Source organism: Mus musculus, chromosome 1 (assembly GCF_000001635.26).
Source record: "Mus musculus strain C57BL/6J chromosome 1, GRCm38.p6 C57BL/6J".
Lineage (NCBI taxonomy): Eukaryota > Metazoa > Chordata > Mammalia > Rodentia > Muridae > Mus > Mus musculus.
The window spans coordinates 116,080,022-116,097,360 of record NC_000067.6 but is presented as its reverse complement, the minus strand read 5'-3'; the positions used below and the strand labels follow the sequence as shown (position 1 = coordinate 116,097,360).

The 17,339-nt window shown below is 40.0% G+C and overlaps 1 protein-coding gene across 4 annotated transcripts in view; it reads right to left on the bottom strand.

The window, feature by feature from the left end:
* The window catches only part of Cntnap5a (contactin associated protein-like 5A), a 902,587-nt gene that overhangs the window by 489,963 nt on the left and 395,285 nt on the right, over nucleotides 1-17,339 (bottom strand). For all 4 annotated transcript variants that reach the window (NM_001371013.1, NM_001077425.2, XM_006529775.4 and 1 more), the window contains one exon: nucleotides 7,950-8,153. In NM_001371013.1, coding sequence (NP_001357942.1) covers nucleotides 7,950-8,153 — 204 coding nt within the window. The remainder of the gene's footprint in view (nucleotides 1-7,949; nucleotides 8,154-17,339) is intronic.

Genomic DNA, 17,339 nt, shown 5'->3' with positions numbered 1-17,339 from the left:
AGGATATTGAGTACCTTGGAACTGGAATTATAAAGCAAGATTGTGTGCTGCCATGTGGTTCCTGGGAATTGAACTCAGTTACTCTGTAAAAGCAAAGGTGCTTTTAACTGCTGAGACATCTCTACATCAGCATTAACTTATGTTTAATATTTGTGTGTGTGTGTGGGGGGGATATCTGTGTGTGTGGATATGTGCATGTGTGTGTGTTTGTATATGTGAGAATGTGTTGAGAATGTGTGCATCTGAATGCGGGAGCCAGAAGAAGCTACAACAGCTTCCTCTCCTCATGTTCTGAAGGCAGAGTTATAGGCTGTGGGAGCTTCTCTGAGTGGCTACAGAGATCTGGATGTCCTCCCTCTGCACTCTTAACCACTAAGTCATCCCTCCAGAACTAATGTTCATGCTTTTATTTTTCAGGTTTATTCTCACTCCTTCCCCTTATCCTGGGAAGGATAGCATGGATTGGCTGGCCAGAGAATTCCAGGATTCTACCTGTTTCTACCTCCTCAGTCCTGGTTTACAAGTTTTGCTATCAAATCAAGCCTTTCTTTGTGGATTCCAAAGGTGAACAGGCAGGCACTCAAACCTTTATTCTGAGTAGCACTTTTCCAAAGATCATGTTTCCATCCTTATCAATTTTCTTAATTAGGTAATGGTAATACTCCTTATATTGCTTTTGTCTTTTTAAAGAATTTTATTTTATTTTATTTTATTTTATTTTATGTGGATGTGTGTGAGTCCATGAAGGCCAGAAGCAGGCGCAGGATCTCCCGGAGCTAGAATTGTAAGTAGCTGTGAGAGCTCTGACATGGATCCCTGGCCAACTCCAGTCCTCTCCAAGAAAAGGAAGTATTTTTTTTCTCTTTTCTTTTTTTTTTTAATTGACATATTTTTTATCAGATATTTTCTTCATTTACATTTCAAATGCTATGCCAAAAGTCCCCTATACCCTCCCTGCACCCTGCTCCCCTACCCACTCACTCCCACTTCTTGGCCCTGGCTTTCCACTTTACTGGGGCATATAAACTTTGCTAGACAAAGAGGCCTCTCTTCCCAATGATGGCCAACTAGGCCATCTTTTGCTACATATGCAGCTAGAGACACGAGTTCAGGGGATACTGATTAGTTCATAATGTTGTTCCACCTATAGGGTTGCAGATCTCTTCAGGTTTTGGGTACTTTCTCTAGCTCCTACATTGGAGGCCCTGTGTTCCATCCTATAGATGACTGTGAGCATCCACTTCTGTATTTGCCAGGCACTGGCAAAGCCTCATGGGAGACACCTATATCAGGGTGAAAAGGAAGTATTCTTAACCACTGAGCTATAGCTCTCTAAACTGTACCATACATTGTTTCAATCATTTCCTGATCACAACTCAGAAAAAAAAAAGTTTGCATAGAAGCTGTGTAACTTACACAATAACATGAAAAAAATCAGCTATCGCTCAGTTCCACCTGAACCCAAATCTAATATTCTTTCCACTCTTCCTGCTGGAGAAAGGATGGTACACCCCTGTCTTTGTGTTCTTACTGCCTGCATACAACCCTGCCAGTTTGATGCTTGTGAGCAGTAATTCAGAACAGGATTTAAAGGGCTCAGCTGGATGAATTGTGGAACAGAGAACTGTAGTGAAAGAAAATGGTGAAATTCAAAGGCAGGGGTATTATACAGAATGCCAAGGCAAATCAGAGCTCTACAGGTTTTCCACGATCGGCAAGATGGGGCTTTGGTTTTTATTACATGCAGAACTCACTGGTGGTCTCCTAAGGACCCAAGTGAGAACACTAAAATCAAGGAAAGTGATTCCAGCTGGCTTGATCCCTCCCCAGCACCAGCTGCCTTTTCAAAATAACAGACCAACTCACTAGGTATCCCTAAAGCAACTAAACTCAAGTCTTTGTCTTTGGAAATCCAGCACGGGTTGTTCCATCCTTGCTTCATACTGGTGTCCAGCTTCTCTGACTTTCCTACCATATAGAGGTGTTCTCATAGTGAATTTATGAGATGTGGGTTAGGTTATGAGTGGGTGCTATATTTTAATTAATATTACAGAGCTTGAAGATAAGTAGAAATATCTTAGAAGCAGGGACTCACAAGTACAACTTTTAGACCAGTACTGTTCAGCTTACTGCTCAGGTGCTGGTAACTGAAAAATTAGTTTTTGCAGCCAGCTTTGCAGTGTCTTGAATCACCTAGGGAGTTTCTAGACAGGGTTGAGATAGGAAGACCCAACTTCAATGTGGGAAACAAGTATACATGGGCTGGCAAACAGGAATGTGTAGGGAAGAGAAGGTGAGTGAACATTTCAGTTCTCTCCCTGCTTCCTGACTGCATATGTCATATAACTGATGGCCATAAACACCCTTGACCATGTCTACCATGATGGACTGTACCCTTGACTTGGGAGGTGTAATAAGTCCTTCCTTCCTTAAGATGCTTTGGTCAGGTATTTTGGCACAGCAACAGGTAATGAATACCTATTTGACATGTGTTTATTTCATTAAAGAATTTATGAAGAACATTTCATACCTGAACACACTGTCTAAAATAACAGTATTTTTTCTTCACAATCAGTTCTAAAAAAACCTTAAGACCAACTTGAACAATCACCCTCATAACTTAACACATGGATGTTGGCCAACTGAGAGTTGGTACTTTACTGTTTGATGAGGACATATAGTTTGATAGGACATAGTGTCAGGACACTAGGTAAGATTCCATGTTCTGTAGGCGTGCAGTTCTGGGATCTTACATAAATAACAGTCATCATAGAATGTGATTAGAAATAACATATATGGAGACTGGAGGTGTGGCTCAATTGTTAAAGTACTTGCATAATATCCATGAGATCCTGGATTTTATGCCCACTGCTGTATAAATTGTGTGTGGTGCCTGAAATCTCAGAGATCCAGAGGTGGAGGTGAAGAGGTGAAGAGGTCAGCTCAGAAACTTTGGAAAACTCCACCAGACCCCTCCCTTCCTGGAAGAGAAAGGTCATAGAGAACATAGGCAGCCCTCCCCTCTGGAAGGGAGGGGTTAATTACATTCCTCAGACCACAGGGAGTGGAGACAGACCATCAGCCACCTGTAGATATTAGAGGCTGTCTTAGTCAGGGTTTCTATTCCTGCACAAACATCATGACCAAAAAGCAAGCTGGGGAGGAAAGGGTTTATTCAGGTTACAATTCCATACTGCTGTTTTTATCACCAAGGAAGTCAGGACTGAAACTCAAGCAGGTCAGGAAGCAGGAGCTGATACAGAGGCTTGCTTCTCCTGGCTTGCTCAGCCTGCTCTCTTATGGAATCCAAGACTACCAGCCCAGAGATAGTCCCACCCAAGTGGCCTTTCCCCCTTGATCACTAATTGAGGAAATGCCTTACAGTTGGATCTCATGGAGGCATTTCCTCAACTGAAGCTCCTTTCTCTGGGATAACTCCAGGTGTGTCAAGTTGACACAAAACTAGCCAGTACAGAGGCCCAGAGCACAAAGACACATTCTGTGACCATTGGCCACCTACAGACAAGGGAAGTCCTTGCCACTTCATTCCTAAAGACCAATCAGTTTAAAAGTCACACTGTTTTGCCAATCACATTGTGCCTAATTACTGCTGCTTTGAAAACTGTACAAAAACTTGGCCTACATACTGCACAGAGGTTGTTCTCTCTCTCCTTCATGTATAGGATGACCCAGCAGGCTGGGACAATAAAATCCCTCTTGCTTTTGCATTGATTCCCTGCTCTGCATTGTTCACTGGGGGCAGGGAGTGGGTGGTGGCGGGGGTCTCCAGTAGTTAAGTCTTGCCAGAGTCTTACAGAGGAAGGAGGACTTGAAGTTCCAGGTCTTTCTCAGCTACATAGCAAGGTTAAAGCCAGCCTGGAATGCATGAGCCTCTGTCTCCCAATAAAACAAAACAAAAAGGAAAAACTGCCTAGGATTGTCATATGCCATAAATGAAATATACATATGTGTATATATTAAAGTACCTGAATGTAGACTCTATGTATACGTATTAGGTGACTTAATAAAATATCTAAAACTCAAAGGAGCTATAAAATATATGGTCACAGGTTTCTTAAGAGTTGAAGAAAGTTGCCATTATGTTGATAAGTTGTCAAAGAGTGTATAGCTTTAGCCTCTGAGCTCTGAACCTGGCTCCCAAAGGATACCCAGCTCTGCTAATATTCTATGGCAAGATTCTGATTGTTCTGCATCTCTTTGTGCTGGGATCACCCAACATTCCAGTTCAGTTCAAAAACCCTGAACTGTTGTGAGGATGAGTAACTTACATGATCTGTTGATGACTTGCTCAGTATTTAACCACAGGTTACCAGCTACACAACTCTTCTGCCCTTTAATTCTTCAAGTGCCTGTGTGATTCTTACCTTTGTAATTCTACAGAGGACAGATTGCCATGGCTATTGAAAGGAATCCTGTGAATGTTGGCAGGTGGGACACTCTAATCCCATGGATTGAAGAGTAAAATCTCACACTCAGTTAATAATTCTTTTAAAAAAAGTCTGTGTTCTATACTTGGAAAGTAGGACAAGGCAAATGTCACCACAGAACCAGTTTTGCCCAAACTTTCATAGCACACATAACTAGGTAATACAAGCTGCCACTTGAAGAGCAGTTTGCTGTGCCTCTAGTTTAGCCATCTTCCTTATTGTTATTCTGCGTGCATATACATGTATGTTTGTTTGTGTGTGTGTGTAGGAGGTTAATCTCTAGTCTTGCTCTTTAATTATTCTCCACCTTGTTTTGGATTTTTTGTTAGAAACAAGGATTCCTACTGGCTTAGAGCTTACCAAATAGGCTAGGGAGGATGGCCATCAAGACCCAGGGATCCTTGTGTCTCCTGCACAGTTCTAGGATTAAAAGCAAGTGCCTCAGCTGGCTTTTGGGGAGTGGGGCTGTCTGGGAATTAAATTTAGGTCCTTAGGGTTATATTACAGGAAAATTAAAAAGAGTCATCTCCTCAGCACACAGTTTATCTTCATCTTATGTGTGAGGCATCAATTTTGTGAATTAAACTTGGAAATGTCTATATTCTTCCTACTTCTTTTCCTTATTTTTACTGGGAAAGCTGCCACTGAGGAAGGACCATAATAAAGAACTACATGGTTTGCTGTTGGGAGCTAAGCTGTACAATGGAAATTCTCATGTTTTCTTCTTGATGACTAAAATATAGCTTGCTATGATGTCCCCTGTGTATCTTGGAGCTTATACCTGTATTAAACTATACTTCTCCTTCTTGCCTACTATATAATAAATACTAAGGACAATGTGCTTCTTCTCCTTTATATGAATACATATTAAAGGGGAAATAAAAAGGGAGTCTCACACAAAGCAGCCCCTCTGGGGCCCAGAAAGATTCTTCAGTGGATTGAAGGCATGTGACACTGAATCTGATGACTTGAATTGGATCCTAGGGAACCATACCAAAAAAGTGAGACCCTACCCCTGCAAACTGTCCTCTGACCTTTAGGCCATGACCCTTGTGCCATAGCACACCACAACAATACAAATAAATCAATGAATGTCATTAATTTTAAAATACAAAAGGCCTTTTTGTTGTTGTTTCAACATCCATCTTTTCTGCTTGCCTTTTTCGAGAGGAGAGCTCATTTGGTTTTCCTCTGTGCTCTAAGGAACTCAGCATCTACTTCTTGGGGCCGGCCTTGCCTTTCCTTTCTTCAAAGAGAAGATATGGTATAATGAATGTAGACCTGCTGGCAGTGAGGCAAAGCCGGGGAATAGTCCACCCAGAGTTCTGAAGCATCCTACCACAGAGAGGCAGGAAGATCCTCTTTACTAAGTCAGCTGTTATTCAGCTCCCAGGCTCACAACTACCTGGAGCAAGTCAGCCTAACAAAGGAAAGACCAGGGACTTAGTTTTCCATTAACACATGCACATAGTACCTCTCACTAAGTGGGACAGGGGGAGGGTATTTGCCGGAGGGGAAACCAGGAAAGGGGTTAACATTTGAAATGTAAATAAAAAAGTATCAAATTTAAAAAAAAATTTAAAAAAGAAGAAAAAAGAACAAAACAATAAATTGTTTTTTTCCAGACATTTAGGTGTTTTTGTTTGCGTGGTTGGTTGGGTTTTTTGTTTTGTGTTGTTTTGCACATAGTAGGCTCTTATGAGAAGCTCTATATAATAGGTGCGTGTTAAAAAATTTTTAAGTTACTTTAGAGTTAGTTCTAAACATTTTAAGTATATAGATTAAAAGATACTAAAATGTTATGTTCTAGCTTCTTGTACATAGAAATATTGTCTTGTATCAAAGAATAATATCTCTGCCAAAAAATAATTGAAAGTAAGTATCACCACGTAGGTGAGATATTTGAAATTAATTGCTGTTCTACTTCCATAGAAACAAAGGAAATAGATCATTTAGATAGTGCTCCTGTGACTCCATTTGATGTGTGAGAAAATGCTCCCAGGTATGTTATAGTGTCTTCATATAAAAGTCACTGAGTATGAACACTTGCAGTCCTGCATTTCAATTCCTAGCACTCATTTACTAGAATAAAAATAATTAATAAGGGTAATTGTTAGCATTTTCTAAGCTCCATACCACAGTTACCTGGCAACAGCCAGGTATGTCTGACTCACTACAGAAGGAGCTGCTTGCCTTCTCTGCTCTCTCTTGCTCTTGCTCTTGCCTTCCTGTTCCTGCTCTGTCCTCTCATCACTTACCCCCCCCCCCCCACACACACACACATGCTCGTGGCCAGCCTCTACTTCTCTCCTCCTCCTCCTCTCCTTTCTCTTCCTCCTCCTCCTCCTCCTCCTCCTCCTCCTCCTCTTCTTCTTCTTCTTCTTCTTCTTCTTCTTCTTCTTCTTCTTCTTCTCTCTCTCTCTCTCTCTCTCTCTCTCTCTCTCTCTCTCTCTCTCTCTCTGCCTTTCTCTGACTCTACTAACATCTTAACTCCCCTCCCCCATGCCCTGAATACACTCTATTCTATATTATGCCTTTGTGTTGATGGTGCCTCATGTGGAAGGGATCACCAAGGCACACCCTTCCCTCATACTTTGCCACACATCCACTAAGACATATCCCCCCTCTCTCTTTATCTTTTTATAAACACATTAGTAACAGTAATAGTAATAAATGTGCATGGCCATGAGTGCCTATAACCCCAGCACTCAGTGACAGAAATAGGTGGATCTTAAGGGCTTGCTAACAACCCAGCCTAGACCCAAATATAAGATTTTGGGTCAGCAAGAGACTTTGTCTCAAGGCAATATTACACACAGAGATAGCAAGATACTTGTGTCTTGCTCAATTCTCCACACATGTGTGCATATATATGTACATCTACGTATGCTAATGTTCTTACAACACACACACACACACTTACAGATAAAGAGGCCATGATGTTTAGAACTGTATTCGCCTCTTTGCTAATCTCTAAACCTGTCATTTTGGAGACATCTCCAGTCTACCCTGAAACTATGTATAAAAAATTAGACAGAAGGAAACCAATTGTAACCACAAATAATTCAAGTTTGGGTTATCTAAAATTACTTAAAACCTTTATCCCTGTGCTTTTATTGCTAACATCTGCAGGGTTTTGTAACTGTAAATATGAAGATTATCCTACATTAGATCAACATTTCCTTATTTCAAGAGCAGATATCCAATGAGTGACAATGCAGCACAAGCATGAGTTATTTGGTTTCAACTGCTAGAACTCAGGTAAAAAGCCAGCTGCATCAACTCATGCTTCAAATTCCAGCATGAGGTGGGTGTCAGAAGGGGAAATAGGGACGGGAAGATCGTTGTAGTTTGTTTGTCAGTCGTCCAGGGTAATTCAGTAAGCTGCAAATTCAGTGAAAGACTGCCACAAAAAGGAGAGTGGCAATTGAGGAGGATAGCCCAGCTTCACCTTTATCCTCAACAGTCATATACACAACATATGCATAGAAATGACCTTACCCAGGTTCAGGTAGAGAGCTAGCCTGCCCTTCTGGAGTTCCAGAGTGATGTGGTCTCCACGTTGTCCTTCTCCATGAAACAGAACTCCATCTCCTTGCATGCTCTTGAACTTCAGGGAGATCACATCTTTGAGGGTACTCATTGTCTTCTGATTGAACCTGTATAAAAGTGAGCTCCGGCCATCAAAGTCAGCTACATCTGATCCTGAGAGCAGAGAGAAGAGAGAGAAAGAAACATCAGCATGTTTCCTCATGGCAGCTATTTTTGCTTCTCATCTTTGATGCTGCTCAGTTCACTGGAATGTTCCTGAAGTCTGTAAGATCTCTCTTACAAAGAGGCACATGGAATAGAACCAACCTCCGTAGAATCCAATGAATCATTCATTTGTAGGCTAAGCATACACACCAGACTGAAGTAGAAACACCTGTTAGTGACTGCTGAACCAAACAAAACAAGAACAGCCGCATATCCAGGAAGGGAGCTGCTACTTAACTTCCTGCAATGAGTTGTATTAAGTACAAGAGTTTCAAGGCAGTGTTTGGGCCTTCAGATGACAGGAATAGCATTAGACAAAATTATTGAAAGGACATAACTCACTGCATAGTAGAATAGGCGGCCATATTAGGCCTTAAGATTCAATTTTGCAGGAGAATAGCCAAGGCTTCTTGGGGGAACAAAAAAAACAAAAACCAACCAACCAAACAAACAAAACATCAAAGGGGCAGCCAATCAGCAACTGCCCTGACATCTGGCAAGGAGTTTACAACAGATACAAAAAAGGCCTTATAAGGTAACCCTCTCTCCCTCCCTTGAGTTATAAACTAGTCAGAAGTGTACAAATATTCCAAAAGCTCAACCAATCCTGGTGAAGGTGACCCAACCACAGCTGGAAAAACCCTAACTGGCTTTAAAAGGGGCTTGTGAGCTTCCCTTGTGGTCATCACTTTGTTTAAATAGTTGATCCTCAACATGCTGGCTTCCCCCCACTCCCCCAGGATAAATGTTCTTCATCTTCATATACTATTAAGTCTGGGTTCTTCATTCAGAGATTCTTTGATCTTCACAATACAATATCTGGAGATCTCGAAATGATGGAGACTTAGAAGTAAGGAGATGCTTGCTTTAAAGCCTGTAGAGGAGATTCATAACAGTAAGAATAAGAGGAATATAGGGTGAGTGTGAAAAATATATAGCTGCTATGCTAGGGATGCCGAGACAGGTAAGAAGAGCCTCCTCAGGAAGCAGCATTGGTCCTATCCTTGGAACAAATAAAATACCTAACATTTTACTAACTTTTAGGGGTGGTTTAGAGTTCTTAAACTCTGACCCAGTGAGAATTGCAGGAAACAGTGGCCTGATTGGGCTTTATGATCTGACATAAAGAGGCAGGTTCTAACAGTGTTGTGCCAGCCTGTGCTGAAGGATCACATTGTGACAGGCACCTGCATCATGCATTTCTTGGACCAGTGAATGCTTGTAATAAGCTCTCATGACATATCCTTCTTGCTAATTTGATTCTGACATTTGATCATTTGATCTTTTTATCCTGACCTCCAGGCTGGGGTTGAAAAAGAGATATCCTTTATTATGACAACGCTTATTTATTTATTTATTTATTTTTGATATTTTCTTCATTTACATTTCAAATGCTATCCTGAAAGTCCCCTATACCCTCTCCCCTGCCCTGTTCCCCTACCCACTCACTCCCACTTCTTGGCCCTGGTGTTCCTCTGTACTGGGGCTTATAAAGTTTGGTAGACCAAGGGGCCTCTCTTCCCAATGATGGCTGACTAGGCCATCTTCTGCACCATATGCAGTTAGAGACACGAGTACTGGTTAGTTCATATTGTTGTTCCACCTATAGGGTTGCAGACCCCTTCAGTTCTTGGGTACTTTCTCTAGCTCCTCCACTGGGGGCCCTGTGTTCCATCCTATAGATGACTGTGAGTGTCTACTTCTGTATTTGCCAGGCTGGCATAGCCTTACTCGAGATAGCTATATCAGGGTCCTTTCAGCAAAATCTTTCTGGCATATACAATAGTGTCTGGGTTTAGTGGCTGATTATGGGATGGACCCCCAGGTGGGTAGTTTCTGGATGGTCCATCCTTTCCTCTTAGCTCCAAACATTGTTTCTGTAACTCCTTACATGGGTGTTTTGTTCCCTATTCTAAGGAGGAATGAAGTATCCACACTTTGGTCTTCATTCTTCTTGATTTTCTTGCATTTTTCAAATTGTATCTTGGGTATTCTAAGTTTCTGGGCTAATATCCACTTATCAGTGAGTGCATATCAAGTGACTTCTTTTGTGATTGGGCTACCTCATTAAGGATGATATCCTCCGGATACATCCATTTGCCAAAGAATTTCATAAATTCATTGTTTTTAATAGCTGAGTAGTACTCCATTGTGTAGATGTACCACATTTTCTGTATCCATTCCTCTGTTGAGGGGCATCTGGGTTCTTTCCAGCTTCTGGCTATTATAAATAAGGCTGCTATGGATATAGTGGAGCATGTGTCCTTATTATCAGTTGGAACATCTTCTGCATATATGCCCAGGAGAGGTACTGCTGGATCTTCCAGTAGTACTATGTCCAATTTTCTGAGGAACCGCCAGACTGACTTCCAGAGTGGTTGTACAGGTTGCAATTCCACCAGCAATGGAGGAGTGTTTCTCTTTCTCCACATCCTCGCCAGCATCTGCTGTCACACGAATTTTTGATCTTAGCCATTCTGACTGCTGTGAGGTGAAATCTCAGGGTTGTTTTGATTTGCATTTCCCTGATGAGTAAGGATGTTGAACATGTTTTCAAGTGCGTCTTAGCCTTTCATTATTCTTCAGTTGAGAATTCTTTGTTTAGCTCTGTACCCCATTTTTAATGGGGTTATTTGAATTTCTGGAGTCCACCTTCTTGAGCTCTTTGTATATATTAGATTTTTGTCCCCTATCAGATTTAGGATTGGTAAAAATCCTATCCCAATCTGTTGGTGGCCTTTTTGTCTCTGGATGAATAATTCACTCTTTTCTAGAATCTAGTCCTGATAAGTCTAAAGATTCTTTGGGGTTTAGTGGGAAAGAATAGCGCCAATATGTTATATGGCAATAAATAAGGCAATATGTGTATATATATATATATATATGCCTTATTTTTCTGGACTGTTAATATACTATTTTAAGATTTTATGCAAAACATTCAGTCTCTATTTTTATGTTTGGGCATTTATTCTTACTTTACTTTAGTTCAAACATAAATCTTTTTTTGTTTTGTTTTGTTTTGTTTTTTTGAGACAGGGTTTCTTTGTGTAGCCCTGGCTGTCCTGGAACTCACTCTGTAGACTAGGCTGTCTTCGAACTCAGAAATCTGCCTCCCAAGTGCTGGGATTAAAGGGGTGTGCCACCATTGCCCAGCTCAGACATAAATCTTAAGCAAATGTATAAAATAACATGGGGTCTGTCAATATGTACACACATTGTTTAATGTCAACTTAGAATTTAAATAAATTGTGTTATTAAAGCCTGATGCATCCTGTTTATCTAGCTTCTGAAACATATGCTAATTTGCTGAGCAGTATTGTCTTCCCCCCTACCCAGCTCATAACCTACTTATCCATTATGATGTTATAGTAGAGATTAGCACAGCCTCAGGTAGCTAGGTTTATGATAATATGAATGGAGCTCTTGACCCTGCTTCATAACAGGAGGTGGTGAGGGGAGGATTACAAGACCTTCACCTAGAAGTCAAGCCATTATTCCTTTCTGCCTTCCCCCCGCTCGTATTGATCTTGTGAGATTCCAGCACATAGGCATTTGAGGTTACAGAAGGGGAACACTTCACACCTTCCATGATGTTGGGATTCAATCTACAACAGGGAGGAACTTTGCAGCGGAGCAGCTGTTGTATTACCACTGATTATCATTACCACTGATATCCTTTTAGTTAATCCCATATCAATACTCTGTAAGATTAATAAACTTTTTGTTTGTCAAACTGGGCTTTGGTCCTTAACTTTGGTCTATCTTCTATGCACTATCTGGGGTGAACAGACATTTGTTCACATCATCCCAGGGAAAGGTAACATAAAGATTGCAAAATATAAGTATGATTTTTTTCCTTCATGCTATTACCATAAACAGCTTTATTTAATTCAACTTCAACTTGACTGTGTTTTGTTCTTTACTACTCCTTTCTCCCTACTCCAGCCTTTGAATCCCAGTTCTTTACTCTCAGTTTTCTTGAGATCAGCTTGGTCAAATTCCATGGATAATATCATGTAACATTTGGCATTATATGCCCCGTAAATTTCACTTAGCATATTGTCTTCGAGTTCTTTTGGTATGGAAGCCAGATAGTGAAAGTCAAGAAGTCTTGATCTAAACAAAGTTTTGAGGTGTATGCATATACACAAACTAACAAGATTCTATCAAATATCCAGTGGAGAAAATTATTCGATAATTTGTGTGTGTGTGTGTGTGTGTGTGTGTGTGTGTGTGAGTGTATGCATTCAAGCACATGTGCAGGTTCACACATGCTGCATGTGGATGTTTGAGATTGACACTGGGTGTCTTCCTCACTCACATTCTAGACTCATATAGCCTAGATTGCTCTTGAATTCACAATATTACCGAGGGTGACTTTGAATTTCTCATCTTCCTGTCTCCATTATTTAAGTGCTAGGATTAAAAGAGCATACTAAGTGCCTGTTTTTATGCAATGATGAAGAGAACTCAAGGCCTTGTGTATGGAGCATACTCTCTCTACCAGTTGACTTGGCTCTCTAATTCTCATTTCTCACTGAGAATTATTGTCAACAATTAAGCAAACCGGATGGCTAGAGAGCTCCACGGATCTCATTCTACCCCAAGGTTGAGATTACAGAAGTGTGTCACTGAGCCGAGCTTTTTAAATGTGTGGAGAATTAATATTGCCATGCTTGTACAGTAATCACTTTACCAATGAGTGATCTCCATAGCTCCTTAGAAGAATTACTATAGGTGACTTTTATATTCTTTCTCTATTTTTATTACATAAAATTATATTGTAAAATGTTATTACTTCTATAATACAAAAAATGTAAGACTACTTAATGACAACTTGGAAAGGACTCATCATACAGCATCTTAGCAGGGTGAAACAGAGGTGAAGGGCTGTGTGGACAAGATACAATTATTCTTGTTTGAAATCCAGAAGCCACAAAACCTCAATTTGTCAGGATTTACTAGCAATTAAAAAATTCTCAGATTGAGTGTTCATAATGACAACTTAATTATTTTTCTTGTTCAAGAATATAGAACTATTCTTAATAAACAATTTTTGAAAGGAAGAAAAATCATGATTTTCTGTAATTACCTTAAAAATAAAATTCTATAATTTATTCTTTACATATACAGTTAACAATGTCCTTGAGGACCTCAGATTGTAAAAAGCAACTGGCCAAATGTAAGAAGGTTTTTACAATCTCCTGTGTTTTTCAAAACATTTCCACTCAATGCTCTCACTACATCTATGTATGCTGTACTCACTGAACTTAAAGCTGAATCTCTGGATCTCTTGGTCATGTTGCTCTGTCTTGGGTAATTAGTGCTGTGGCTAGAGAGAACAATAGAGCTATAGCTTTCGTGCTGGATCATCTTTGCCACTTTATCTCTCTGAGACTTAAATTCATACATAAGATAGAAACCCATCAAACATATTCTTTATAGAAGAAAAAAAAAACCCCTCAAATCTGGGAATGTAACTCGGTGAGTAATGTTTGCTATGCACCAATGAGCACCAGCTGAGCTTAGACTCTAGCACTCCTTTTAAACAACCAGAAGTACCAGCAATCCTAAAGCTATGGAGAGAAAAATAGGAAGATCCAGAGAACTAGATGGCTAGCAAGTCCAGATGAAAAGGCAAGGTCCAGGGACAGTGAGAGAGACCTGTTCTCAAAGGTCTTTATATGGCTGGAGAGAAGGCCTAGTGGTTAACAGTGAGAGTACTCTTTCACTTCACAGCACTGGCATGGGTGGTTCACTGCAGAGCATAACTCCTGATTCTGGTCACTCAATGCCTTCTGGACCCTACAGGCACTTGCACTCACTTGTGTACACAGTCACAACCCCCAATATATACTCATGGTTAAAAGCAAAATAAAACAAATATTAAATAAATTGGTCAGAAACTGAGGAATACCTCTGATATCCACCTCAATATATATGCCACACTCATGAGAGCCTGTGCACACACACACAAAAGCATAAATAAAATGGTGAAAGAGTCCAGACATATTGAAAGACAAGACATGGGGGGAGGCAGTTATGATCATATTATATTATATACATGCATAAAAATCATCACAGAATGAGTAAACAACAAAGTAAATATATGGATAAGCTAATAATTAAATGTATTAACATCAGTCACTTAATAAACAATAAAATATGTACCAGCTTGCCAGACATACAGTTTGTTTTAAGACAGTATGAAATAAAGTCGGGCGTGGTGCACACACCTTTAATCCCAGCACTTGGGAGGCAGGAGAATTTCTGAGCTAGAGGCCAACCAGGTCTACAGAGTGAGTGAGATCCAGGACACAGCCAGGGCTATACGGAGAAACCCTGCCTCGAAAAACCAAAACCAAAAAAAAAAGAGAGAGAGAGAGAGAGAGTGTGAAATAGATTGCCAGTTTTGAGTGGGTTAACTAGATCTAGTTAGGGTCTAGGGATCATGAACTGATGCTGTATTGGATGGCTTCAAACCTTCACCCAAATGATGCTGTTTGATTCTGGTGTCTGGTTTTCCTGCCCAATGTGTGCCAGGCTGAGCCCAGCTTCCTACAGAGTCTTGTTTCCACCAGCTTTCACTGGGGCTATGGAAATGATCTACCTGTGTAGTTATTCATAGTGTGGATTCCTGTTCTCTTCTGATTACTGTCATTCTGCCACTGTGACAATAAATATTGTTGGCTTAAAACAAACAAACAAAAAAAAAAAACCCAAAAAAAAAACAAACAAAAAAAACCAGTCCCAACCTTGTATGCTAGCTGTCCATTCATATTGAAATGTCTATTTCTCTCTAGAGCAGTGGTTCCCCACCTGTGGGTTTTGACCCCTTTAGGGACTGAATGACCCTTTCTTGTCAGTGTCTTATATCAGACATCATGTATGTAAGATATTTACATTATGATTTGTAACTATAGCAAAATTACAATTATGAAATAACAACAGAAAAATATTTTCCACAACAAGAGGAACTGTATTAATTGGTCACAATGTTAGGAAGGTTGAGAACCGCTGCTCATGTATTCCTGTTTGCCACTTGACCTGTGGAGGCTGCTGTATCATTTATTCTTGTTGACTCTCACAGCAATGCGAACTTTTCTTCACTGAGCACGGACTCATCCTGGTAGGATGATGCAAGCTTTTCTCCAAACACCACTAACACTTATCAACAGAAACATTTTGCTCACCTGAGAGAATTTATCCAAATGCTCTGGACATCTGCAATATTAATTAAGTAACACATGAATTGTCACAACTGTTTCACAGATGGAGAAGCAGAACCTCAGGAGAAGTTTTGAAGAAGGAGTAAGTATACCCACGGAATTCTTAATCCCTTCTCTAGAAACTGAGGTGTTGCTTAGCATCCCCAACATGACTTAGAGAAGCAGATTTAAAACAGCAATAGCAACTCATAAGTTTTACTGTTGTCATTAAAAAAAAAAAAAAAGAAATACAACATACATTAGATTTTCATGATTGGATGTTATTATTCCCCTGTAATGGTTGCCTTATTTGGAATTTAATTTGCAGACAGAGTTCTGTTGTGGACATTAAAACCTTTACTGATTGTATAAATATCTGGCCAGATTCTCTATAAAACTATTTAAAAAAATGAAAGAAAATATATGCTATATAACAAAACGCATCCAAGTTAGAGATGAGCTCTTATTTTTAACAGTTAATGTTGTATTTTATGGATTATAAACTCTCTCTCTCTCTCTCTCTCTCTCTCTCTCTCTCTCTCTGTGTGTGTGTGTGTGTGTTTGTGTGTGTGTGTGTTTGTGTGTTTGTGTGAGTCTATGTGTGGTACTTACTGGTATGCAGGTGCTTTGGTTTGCACAAGATCAGAAAACAACTTTCAGGATTCAGTTCTTTCCATCTTCTATTTTATTCAGGTACCTTCTCTTTTTATTGTTTCTACCTCCTAGCTATATTCTACAAGCAAGCTGGCTCATGAGCTTACAGTTAATTATGCTTCCTGTTTCCAACTTTTCTGTAGGCTTGCTAGCACTAGAGATGTATGCCCCTACCTTTTGCTTTTTACATGGGTTCAAACTCAAGTCATCTTGATTAAATAGCAAATATTTTAACCCACTGAATTACCTCATCACTACCAGGGTTACTACTTATTAAGGACACCAAAATAATTAGCAACTAAATATACCTTCTACATTCTCTCACAATTTTTAATGGCTAATGGAGATGTTGTGTGTGCCCTGGGTTAAAAAACTATTCTTGGGTAATTGCTAGCATATATTTGCTTTATTTAATGGACTTGACAGTCATGTATTATCTAGACATTTTTCCTTTGAAAAACTGATAAAATCAGGACTCAGAAGATCATACACCTGTCTAAAAACATGTGCAAGGTAATGAGTTGTTTGCCATTGAAGATAAGTTTTTGCCTCATTAAATAGTGGGGTGCTTCAAGGATTTTGTCAGATGCAAAGAACTTTGCACAGTTTGAAGAAAACATACACTATAAAAGTCCAAGTGACCAAAAAATAGTAGATATTAGTTATTACATAAATTATAAGCAAACTACAATACATAGACCCAGATAGGCTAGGTAAAGAGTTTCTCTTCCAGGGAAGAGGAAATGGAATATGTGTTTCAGATGGATTGCTGGAAGGTGTGAATTGGAACAGCAAGGATTAGGTTGCGGGGAGATAGAGGGAGAATGTACAGGGAGAGATACCTGGAATTAGGGAACATATGGGGAGCTTTGTGGAAACTTAATGTAATGGAAACTTCCTGGAATCTGTAAGGGTGTTGTTCCTAGTGAGGACTTCTACTAATGATAGATACAGAGTCTGAACTTGCATCTCTTGTAATCATGCAAGAATCCCAGTGGCAGGACTAGGATGTATTTGGCTGAGTTGTGGACAAGAGGGTCCTGTGAAGATCCCTAATCAACCCAGGAGACAGAGATTTGCTATCTTCAAACAGAGAGCAAGGTCTCATTGCTGAGCAATGTACCTGCACAGCTCACTGAAGGTGGGGAATTAAGCTGGTGCCTATATGAGGCCTTCACCCTTATATTCTAATCACTTTTGTGTGGGAACGTTCTCTATTGGCTACTTAACAAAAAACATGGACACCAACCTAAGCACAAACCTAATGACCTAC